Consider the following 11,900-nt stretch of genomic DNA (forward strand, 5'->3'; position numbering starts at 1 on the left):
TGCTCTTACACATGATCTGTTGTGTCACTGCTCTCACACATGATCTGTTGTGTCACTGCTCTCACACATGATCTGTTGTGTCACTGCTCTCACACATGATCTGTTGTGTCACACAGCACAACAGTGTTAAATTTCACCCAAAAATGAAAATTGTCTCATCATTTACTCACTTTCATCAGAGATGGGCAGTATTTAAATTATATGTATTTAAAATACGTATTTAATTACTTTTGAGTATTTTGTAATTTGTATTTTGCTGGATGGAAAATAATCAGATGTAATTTGTAACTAAATACTTTGAGATTGTATTTTGTGTATCTAAAATCAAGGGTGTAGATTGGTGGTGGTGATGGGGCGATGGTTGTACTTGCTTGTTTTGATTACTGGGGGTTACCTCTCCCCCATCCCCCTGGAATCTACGCCCCTGTTTACTTAATTATATATGTCATTTACAGGAACTTTCATCACCAGGCTTAAAAGGACTACTACATATAGCTTATCGCAGTTTTTGGCTAGATGCATGTAAATCACGTGCGCTCGTTGTGATCGTTTCCTCATGACCAGTAACCCAAGGAAAGAAGCTGCTTTGGTGCTTGGTGCAAATTGCCTTAAGGTAAAGTATGTAGTAAAATATACTATCAGATATTGCTCACTGAATGTCATTGTAGGACAGAAGAATAGAGCAATTAGCAAATAGCTGTGCTGCTCTAGAACTTGTGAATTTACTTGCTAGCTTACAGCTCTCACACATGATCTTTTGCATCACAGCTCTCACACACGTTAGCTTTGGTTCCTTCGGACAAAATAATTTTTTAACAGCTAAATTTCAGTGTTTTATAGCAGTTAATCTTCATTGTTGTCAGCAAAATAGATAGCGTCATCCTCTATAAGGATAACGTTTTTTATTACTGAGTTTTCTATGTCTGTGGAAGGTCAGTTTTGAGTCTTTTCAAATGGAAAGTTTTACATTATGACTTATGAAGAATAATAAATAAAATTGAAAGTGAATTGACTCCATCATGGCTAATGCTTGCATATCAATAATTCTTTAGTATCTACTTATGTGAGTTGTTAGTGCTTTTTGAATGCTGTGGGTATTACATTGCAACTGGTAATCTAATTAATCATTTTATTTCTTTAGTTTGAAGTCCAAGTAATCTCAAGCGATGAGTGAGGATGAAGCATCAGAGCCTTGCCAGGCTGCCACATCTACAGAGGACACTTCACCAGTACTCAAGTGTGCGATGTTGGATGGCAAATACTTTAATATAGTGACTCAGATTCCACATGGAAATATAGAGGCCGAGTGTCAGCTGTGCACAAGCAAAAAGGTTATTATATGTGGCTCTCTTGCAGTGACATCAAATTTTAACACCCACTTGAAATGAGGGCACCCTGAAATACTAAAGGAATATGAGGAGCACAAAAAGGAGTTTGCCACTGGAGAAAGTAAGCAACTCAGGACCTCATACAGACAGACTCATCTTTTTGAGCATGTACCAGTAGCAGTGACAAAATAAAGTTGACTCTCTTGTAACATCCTTTGTTACTAAAGGCATGTACCCATTGGCCGCTGTTGAACAAAAATAATTCATATAATTAGCACAGGGCCTTTGCCAGGGTGCTTATGTAATGTCAAGGAGAACACTCAGAAGAAGAATTGACGAGGATTTTAGTACTAAAACAACAAACTTAAAGGAAAGACTTAAGAACATACAATATGTATGCACCACTGCTGATATCTGGTAAACAACAAAAAAAAGTAGTTACATTGGAGTTTGTGTGAATTGGATGAAAACAGACACATTAGAACGTGAATCAGCTGCTCTTGCTTGCAGGTGTTTCCCCAGTCCACATACCTATAATTGCATTGCAGAACTTCTAGAGGAAATCCATACAGAATATGGACTAACTGACACTGTTGTGGCTACTGTAACTGACAATGCATCCAACTTCGCAAAAGCATTTGAAGAGTTCATTATCACAGTTGTTTCAGAGGTACAAGATGAGACAGAAGAGTAGGAACAGGATATTTCATACATTACAATAGATCCATGATATAAGCACTATGTTCCAATTCTTCTGAAGTCATACGATAGTTTTATGTGAGTAATAGACTGAAATTTAAAATAATAGATCGCCTCTCATCTTTTACTCACCCTCATGCCATTCCAGATGTGTATGATGAAGATTTTTAGAAGAATATTTCAGCTTTGTAGGTCCATTCAGTGCAAGTGAATGGTGACCAAAACTTTGAAGCTCCAAAAAGCACATAAAGGCAGCATAAAAGTAATCCATACAACTCCAGTGGTTTAATCCATGTCTTCTGAAGCAATCCAGTCAGTTTTGGGTGAGAGCACTCCAAAATATAATTCCTATTCACTGTACATCATGACAGCAGTCTCCTTGGCGATCATAATTTCAAGCTCGATTACACTTCTTAGTGCATGCGTCAAGCACTAGGAAGTGTAATCAAGATTGAAATCATGATTGTGCCTAGAGACTGCAGTGGCAAGATATACTGTGAAAAGGAGTTACATTTTGGTCTGTTCTGACTGGATCACTTCAGAAGACATGGATTAAACCACTGGAGTTGTATGGATTGCTTTTATGCTGAATTTATGTGCTTTTTGGAGATTTGAAGTTTTGGTCACCATTCTCCTGCATTGTATGGACCTACAGAGCTGAGATATTCTTAAAAAATCTTTGCTTGTGATCTGCTGAAGAAAGAAAGTCTTATACATCTGGGATGGCATGAGGGTGAGTAAATGATGAAAGGATTTTCATTTTTAGGTAAACTATCCCTTTAAGTTTTGGGATTTGAAGAAATCTTTAACCCCAAGTATTAAGCTTCATCCATTTATTTTCATTGGAAAGTATTTCTTATCTTTTGAAGAGGTTCAGTGAGGAATGTTACCGTTTCTTGAGCTCCAGGCTTCTGATTGGTCGACCAAAGTGGAAACTCCTTTTGGAGTGTGACGGATACATTGCCTTTATTGGCTGGTTGTTTGAATTTCTTAATGAGTGATGGAGCTGAAAGCTGAATGATTGTCATCTTAAAACATGAATATGGGTGTGTGTGTCCTGCAGTAAAATAGCTGGAGTGTTCTGCTGCGGACTGAAAGGAATTTCTAAATTATTACACACTCTGTGCAATTCAAACGCACACTCAGGAACTGCATTTGAGTACAACAAAGAATCCTTCAGCTGAGGTATTGCAAAGGAAGAATAAATAAATAATGCCAAAGGAAGGATGAAGACAAGAAAAGACAATTATACTGTAAAACCAGAGAAAAACTTCAGAAACGTATGGGCGTCGTACTTATCTAAAAGTGAATCTTCAAAAAAGGGGGTGGAAAGCTGGTAAACGATATAACGAGGGGAAGTCTGAGAGTTACACAATTATTCAGGGAAAGTGATAATTGTTGCAATAAAATAAAAAATAAAAAAAAAAATATATATATATATATATATATATATATATATATATATATATCGTATATTCCACACAAATCCAACCCTTTACATATACATAACCGATATTAAAGTATTGTTACAAATTTCTCATTTATTTCAAATATTATTTTGTATTTTGAGAGGTAGCACAATAATGGTTTCTCTATAGGCAAAAATGTATGGTTTCGGGACACTTTTTATTATCATTCATATTTTATTATGAACAAAGCCTTTGAAGTTTTTGTGAATGTTCCAAATGTACTGCGCTCATATTGTATTTCAACTGCCAAAGATTTCATTGGATCTCCATTTTTTTTGTCCTTTGATTTTTATTATACACAAAATTGTAAATATTGGTTTGTATGTATTTTAAATATAAACTTACAGTACTTAAGTGCCACAATGACTAAAAAAGCACCATTATTCTTATTGGTTGACCAGAGTTCAAAGGCTATCACATGTCCAGTTGGATCACAAAATCTGTCAAGACATGTCCAGGTCATATTTCACCCTAAAATAAAAAGACATAAAATAATAATAATAATAATGATAATAATAATATACTTTGTGTGTGTGTGTGTGTGTGTGTGTGTGTGTGTGTGTGTGTGTGTGTATGTATATATATATATATATATATATATATATATATATATATATATATATATACTTGGATGAAGGAGCACCACCTGCAACTCAACCCAGCCAAGGCTGAACTCCTTGTCTTTCCAGCCAACCCTGCTGTTGAACACAACATCACCGTGCAGCTGGGTGCAACTATAGTAACGCCTTCCAAATCGGTCAGAAATCTAGGGGTAACCATCGACAACAGACTAAATTTCACAGATCACATCTCAAAGACCGCAAGATCATGTAGATTTACACTCTACAATATCAGGAAGATAAGACCCTTCCTCTCTGAACATGCCACACAACTGCTTGTCCAGTCACTTGTCACAACTAGACTGGACTACTGTAACGCTCTCATTGCAGGCCTCCCTGTATGTGCAATTAGACCCCTGCAAATGATCCAGAATGTAGCAGCACGTCTGGTCTTTAATGAACCAAAGAGAGCGCATGTTACACCACTCCTTGTCTCTCTTCACTGGCTGCCGGTTGATGCACATATCAAGTTCAAGGCTCTGATGCTGGTATACAGAACAGTCACTGGGTCTGCTCCAGCATACCTACAATCATTTATGCAGAGCTACGCACCCACTAGAAGCCTGCGGTCGGCTAAGGAACGTCGCCTTGTTGTACCAACACAGAGGCACCAAAACACTTTTCCGGACTTTCAGTTTCATCATACTACATTGGTGGAACGACCTTCCCAACTCCATCCGTGAAGCTGACTCACTTTCTGTCTTCAAAAAACGACTAAAAACACATCTTTTCCATGAGCACTAAACCAGTCATTAAAAAAAAAAAAAATTCCTGTTGCACTTTATTCTGTTTTGAATACTATTCTGATGCTAGTGAAACTTTGTAATACAGCACTTTTCATACCACTGTCTCCTAAGATGATTCACTTATGTTTTCCTCTTTTGTAAGTCGCTTTGGATAAAAGTGTCTGCCAATGTAAATGTAAAAATATACACACACACACACACACACACACTCACACACATAATATATTCATATTTTATAATATATCTAATATTTTTAAGATCATTAAGATGCTTTGCATTGTGCACATTTTGTAACAATTAAGTGTTTCGTAAAATCATTTCCCCCAATGTTTACTGCTGTATTGCCAAAAAGAAGATATTTAAATATTAAAATACATTTGTAATACTGTACACAACTGTAAATGTATATCAAGGTAGTATTTGTTGTACTGAATTTAATTAAATCTATTATTTTCATAACTGTTTTAAATTAAATATAATGACTAATAATAAAATAAATATATATATTTACTGTGTAAGGTCACAATGCAAAATATCTAAATGATCCAAAAGATATTATATACTGTATGTATTTATATGAAGAATATTTCTTGAATCATTAAGATGTATTGCATTGTGACATTATTTCGGTGACAATTTTACAACAATTATGTATTTTGTAAAAACATTTTCACACAAGTTTCCCCCATGTTTACTGCTGTGATGCAAAAATATATTTTTATATAAGATATTTAAATATTAAAATAAATTTGTAATGATACAGTTGTATCATGGTAATATTTGCTGTACTGAATTTAATTGTATATATTATTTTCATAAATGTTTTACAGGAGGGCTGCTTAATTAACTGATGTTATGACAATGCCACAATATTACAAATCTTAACAGTCTTATAAGTATTACTTTCAGAAAAATGAAGTTTATCATAGTTCATATTTTTGTCTTTTGATTTTTGGGGTGAAGTGTGACCTGGACTTGACCTGGCCAGAGTTCGGTGCGAGATCACGTCACATGACTTCAGCTCAGGGTCGAGACTCGTTTGTTAACTGGCTTTTGTGTCTTTTCCCACTGGTACAGTATATCTGTCCTTGCTGACACATGCCTGGGGTGTGTGTGTGTGTGTGTGTGTGTGTGTGTGTGTGTGTGTGTGTGTGCGTGCGTGTGTTTGGTTTCACAGTGTTGTCTGATATGAAGCCGAGCCTTCCTCTTCACTGCTGTTCAGTAGTGGTTGCCTCTCCCCATATGCCGACACCTTCTGCCTCCTTTGCCTTTTACGACAGGCCACGGCGATAATTGCTGCAATAATTGCTGCTACGAGCGCTCCCAGGATCCCTGCTCCCAACAGCCAACGCCATATCTGCTGGACCTGCTCTAGATACGGAGTCAAAAACTCCTGCACAAACCGCTGACCTGAGAGAGAGAACGTACATGAGATCACACAGAGCAAGACATGAGAGAAGGCGAAAGAAAATCATGTTATTGTTGTTAAAGGAAAGTTCCGGGTTCAATACAAGCTTAATCAACAGAATTTGTGGCATGATGTTGTTTAGCACAAAAATGTATTTCGACTCGAAAATTGTGGTCACAGTAAGGCACTTACAATGGAAGTGAATGGGGGTCAATCAGTAAACGCTAAAATACTCGCTGTTTTAAAATTATAGCCACAAGACGTAAACAAAATGTGTGTTAACATGATTTTAATGTGATATAAACAATTACTAACCTTTTTCTGTGTAAAGTTATATCCAATTTTACAACTTGGTTGTCATGACGACCTAACAGCGGTAAATCCTGCAAGCGATTTTATCACTAAAATCATGTTAATAGGCATATTGTTTACGTCTTGTGGCTATACTTTTAAAACAGTGAGTATTTTAACGTTTTTGGACTGGCCCTATTCACTTCCATTGTAAGTGCCTCGCTGTAACCCAGATTTTTGCTACTTTTATTTTTTTATAAAAGAGAAATGAAAATAAATTATTTTCTGTGGTAATCAACATTGTCACAAATATTGAACCCGAAGATTTTTTTTTAAAGAACACTAAATTAAAAACTAAATAAACATTTTCGCAAACTGAAAAACAACTAACATATTTGGAAAAACTGAAACTAAAATAAAATACATTTTATGACTATTTTTTATTTTTGTGTATTATGAAATTTGAATGCCTTAATTGAACATTAAAATGCCACTAGATAGCGATAACACTAAACTGCCCTGAGAAATTTAACGGTTAAACACATTTAAGTGAAATTAAAACTAAAATAAATAAATGTAAATAAATGCTAAATCTAAAAATGCTGAAAACAAAATATACTGACAAATTTAAAGTAAACAAAATAAATAAGCTAAAACAATCAATGAGTGAAAACTAACAAAAAATAAAATTGATAGGACAAATTTAAAATAAAAACTACATAAAAAATTTAAATAACTCACTGGGATCGAGTAAATATGCATATTCATATCCCAGAGCTTTGGTGGACAGGAAATAATCTCCGTTTCTGTACAGAGGGATGAACGGGACCATGAAATATCCATCGTTGTGTCCGATTGGAGCGTTGGCTGTTGGGTAATGTGTCCGGGGAGGTTGATGTCTCCTCAGCCACTGCTCAAAGATACTGAAACAAACAAACAAATACAACTGAAACACAAAACAATAAGTCAAACATCAAGAAATGTTAACACATCTCAAGGTTAATGCATGTTTGCAGTTCTGTTACGACAAACATGCCTTCTACAGTACATTGAGTCAAAGTCTCAACATCCTAGAATTCTAGTTGCCTGTAATGAATGTGTGTTTCTTCAAATGTTTGCATCTGCAACCTAAATGATGTAAAAAGAAATGTGGAGTGTGTGTTTGTGCATGTTACCTGTCGATAAATGCATGATGTAGTAGAAAAATGGGGTCGTTGGCGGACCCCTGAACTGAAGACATGGATCCGTTCATAAAGACATGTAAAGAGTTGTGCATCGTGCTCTGACCCGTTACTGCCAATCCCGTCTCCGGATTTGCAAAACCTGCAACCACACAGGTAAGATACCTTTAAGGTGGGCTTTAAAAGAATAGTTTGCCCAAAAATAAAAATTATGTCATCATTTAATCACCTTCATGTTATTTTAAACCTGTATGACTTGTGTATTAATATGCACTCTGACATGTTGGTTTACCTTCCAGAGCGTTCCGGAAGCTCAGGTTGGCCCGTCGGTCCATGGACCCCGTCTCATATTCTGTAAGGCTCAGCACCGACTCCACGTCTGCAGAGGTTGGTAGCCGTCTGACGCGGTTGCGGTCGTGGTTTCCAGGGTTACGCTGTAACGGCCCCTCTGGCGATCCGTCACACAGCACCTCACGATTGTTGTAGTCATCGGGCTGTGTACAGATCACCTGCACAGGTGTGTGAGCATTCATCAGTACATATGGATGGAAAACACATCGATACGCAGCCCAGTGCAAGATTTGTGTTTGAAACCAAATCCAAAATGCCTTTCAGAGAGGGGTTACAGAGGATTTTCTTTACGAAATCCAAAGCATGCCTTTATTGTGGCTCAGAGAAGCTGCTTTGGATAATTCTCTTGTGAGAGCGGGACAGTACTAAAGTAAATGAGGGTTTACGGGACAGACACTCGTGACTCCTCTACACCCGAATCTCACTGCAGGTCAAGAGCGTTATGCGCTCGAGGCAGCGTCACACAATCACGTCTTTATGAGCTCATGGGTGTGTGAAGTCACTGTATCATCACAAGGACGTCTTCCTCAAACTTAATGTTCTTAAAGGAATGTGTGACATCAGAGCTGCTAAAGGGAGCTCCGTGCACTCGATGTGTGATCCTGGATTACTGGAAGTTAATGAAACTGCCATTTGACCAAATCCCAGTCACATGCCCAAAACAAGACTGCTAATGAGCGCTTCTGACTGAGAGAAACTTTCAGAAGTCACCAGAAGTTCTCACCAGCACTGAAATCTATAGAGAGCAGGATTTGTGATTTTTATTATTATTTTTATTTAATCATTATGCATATAAACTATTGTGATGTTTTGAAAATGCTGTATCCAATAATCATATCAATAAAGCTACATTGAGTTAAAAAATGTCATGCATTTAATTCATAAAAACTTTCTCTGAAAACACTTTCCACTATATGTCTGTATTCTAGTATTACTACATTTCCAGATGAATAAAAAAAATACCAGACAAATGGGTTTTGAGCAGTGTTCATTTTGTAAAATAAATAATAATAAAAATACTTTCTGTTTGTTGCTTCCTTCTTAAAACTAGCCTTTTAACATTGTGCCAACCTTCCCTGTTTTGGGGTCGGCACAGTTGCATAACATAACATTAATAGAGAAACTCAGGAAATATTTTGTGACACAGAAAAAAAAAAAATCTTGTTACTTTTAAACAAATGGTTTAAAGTAGATTTATTTAAATACGCTTAACTTTGCCAAAGTATAAAATACAGTAGTTCAGTTAATGCCAAAGTAAATGGTTACTTTGCCATTTACCAAACTGCATTGTTTACAACTTATGAATTTTGTTTACATACTCTCACTAATTGTAATCCCAATTATATTGAATTTTACAATATGTACACTATTTAAAGAGTCTGATGGAAATTTGTCACGATTTTGTGGCAACATGTTAATTTGCACAAAAATAATTTTGTATTGTCGCTTCTTTATTAAAATAAATAAATAAATAAATCATAAATTGCGGTTACAGTGAGGCACTTACTATGGAAGTGAATGGGGCCAGTCCATAAACGTTAACATGCACATCATTTCAAAAGCAGAGCTACATGATGTGAACATTATACCTGTAAACATGATTTTAGTGTGCTATAAATGCTTACTAACTAAAGTCATATCCAATATTACAACTTTGTTGTCATGGCAACAAAACCTGAACTCCAAGTGTTGGATATAAGTTAATACAGATAGTTAGTCTGCAATTATATCACACTAAAATCCTGCTAAAATGTATTATGTTTACATCTTGCAGCTATACATTTAAAAAGTTGTGTATTTTGGCATTGATGGACTGGCCCCATTGACTTCCACTGTAACCGCATTTACTATTAAATGAGCAACAGTTGAAATTAATGTTTGTGATAATCAACAGTATGCCACGAATGCTGTTGATTGAGCTTAACTTATACTGAACACGGAATATTCCTTTACAGTTTATTACACAACTTAAAATCCATTTAAGTGAATTAGTAATTTACCTTCCACGAGGAGAAGACCGAGGATGGGCTGATGAGGCTGATGTTCAGAGGGCTGCGCGCGCCCATCAGCTCGTCCGTGCACACCTGACAGTCCTGCGCGTCACGCCAGTCCCAGTACGGGATGGTGAAGTTGAAGTCTCCGGTCAGTTTCCGGATCTCATGCTCCCAGAACAGCAGGTACACGCGATGCCAGGGCAGAAATGCCGCCGACTCGTGCGCAAAGTCGATGTCAACCCACACGTTACCGGGACCCCCGAGCAGCGCGTCACGGGACACGTAGTAGTGCATCCAAACGAACAGGTCGTACACGCTGATGTCCGCGAACATGGGGCTCGTGCCGTTGATCATCTGCGCGTACGTGCCCGTCGCGATCACGTAATCGGAGCTGATGCTGGTCTTGGCGAGGTTCAGGTACGAGATGAACCGCTGCCTCTCCGTCACCGACAGCTGGAAGATGTTCCTGCGCACGGATTCTCGCCGTTCCCCGCAGTTGTCTCCGAAGTAACCGAACTTGCACTCGCCGCAGTCGAAGCCCATGTAGTTCCCGGCGCACTGGCAGGTTCGGTTGTAGAACACCAGAGGCCACCGTTCCCGGTCATCCGTGCCGGTGTGGGGGTACTGCGGCCCGTCGGGAAGCTCGGACACCGTGACGTCCTGGCAGAAGCCTCGACCCGAGCGCACCCCGCACACCGAACCGTCACCTGGCCACACCGGACAGCATTGCTTGCTCCGCAGGACCTCTGGATTGGTGCATGGCCGTGGGAACTGTTGGAGAGACAAACCCAGAAACTGAATGAAGAAAAAGAGCAGAGAGACAGACAGCGGCCTCATGACGAGCTATCTAAAGAAGGTGAGACACATTAGACACGCCGCGCGCGGAAATAAGCGTGAAAACGCTTTCTGGAGAGTTGGGAAAACTTTATTAAGCTCTCTCTCTCTCTCTCTCTCTCTCTCTCTCTCTCTCTCTCTCCCCCTCCCATACACACATCACACACTCACATACTGTACACACACTTACTTAAATAAAAGAGAATATACTGTGGACAGTCAGTTGTGTGGCAAATTCCCATCAAACTTAATTGAGTAGTTTTTAAGTGGTGTACATTTTATTAAGTAGTTTAAGGAATATTCTGTTTTTTTTTTTTGGTGTATTTTTTTTTTTTTTTAGTAATCAACATTATGCCACAAATGCAGTGGATTGAGCTTAACATATTGAACCTGGAATATTCCCTTAATTAAAATATTTGGGAAGTATTCACTTTTATAACTCAGTAAGTTTAAAACAATTCAGTTTGTTAAATAGCAAAGTGACTTCATTTGCTTTGGCATTATCTGAACTAATATTTTACTTAATTTAAGCATATTTAAATAAATGTAATTTTAAACCATTTGTTTAAATCTTACTTTTGCCAGGAATATATATACCTTAACCCTATATACGAATAACCTTAACACAATAAAATAAAATAAAATATATACTAATTTATGTATGAATATTTTTTTCCCAGTGAGAACCTCTCCAAATATCTGCAAAGGGAATATATATATATATATATTAACCCAAACCTATACCCTTACCCCTAAAAGACAAATTTTTGCCTTTTTTACATAACATTGTACTTGTTAATATTACTTATTTACATTAGTTAACATGGACTAACAATGAACAATACATTTACAGCTTTTATGGTAACACTTTACAATAAAGTTCCATTAGTTAACATTAGTCATTGCATTAGAGATCATGAACAAACAATGAACAATAAATCAGCATTTATTAATCTTTGTTAATGTTAGTTAATAACTT

The 11,900-nt window shown here is 37.2% G+C and overlaps 1 protein-coding gene and 1 long non-coding RNA gene across 2 annotated transcripts in view; one reads left to right on the plus strand and one right to left on the minus strand.

The window, feature by feature from the left end:
- Positions 1 to 2,196, plus strand: part of LOC127430044 (uncharacterized) — a 7,638-nt gene extending 5,442 nt beyond the window's left edge. Inside the window, exons 2-3 of the long non-coding RNA XR_007895395.1 lie at positions 456 to 613; positions 1,142 to 2,196. This is a non-coding gene — a long non-coding RNA (uncharacterized LOC127430044). The remainder of the gene's footprint in view (positions 1 to 455; positions 614 to 1,141) is intronic.
- Positions 2,197 to 3,488: 1,292 nt separating this feature from the next.
- LOC127429874 (tyrosinase-like) lies at positions 3,489 to 10,961 on the minus strand. The gene is made up of 5 exons (XM_051679187.1): positions 10,094 to 10,961; positions 8,035 to 8,251; positions 7,737 to 7,884; positions 7,303 to 7,484; positions 3,489 to 6,272 (listed from the first exon to the last, which is right to left on the minus strand). The coding sequence occupies exons 1-5, from the start codon at positions 10,922 to 10,924 to the stop codon at positions 6,034 to 6,036; spliced, it is 1,617 nt and encodes a 538-aa protein (XP_051535147.1). The 5' UTR covers positions 10,925 to 10,961; the 3' UTR covers positions 3,489 to 6,033.
- Between the last annotated feature and the right edge of the window lie 939 nt (positions 10,962 to 11,900).

Source organism: Myxocyprinus asiaticus, chromosome 39, assembly GCF_019703515.2.
Source record: "Myxocyprinus asiaticus isolate MX2 ecotype Aquarium Trade chromosome 39, UBuf_Myxa_2, whole genome shotgun sequence".
Lineage (NCBI taxonomy): Eukaryota > Metazoa > Chordata > Actinopteri > Cypriniformes > Catostomidae > Myxocyprinus > Myxocyprinus asiaticus.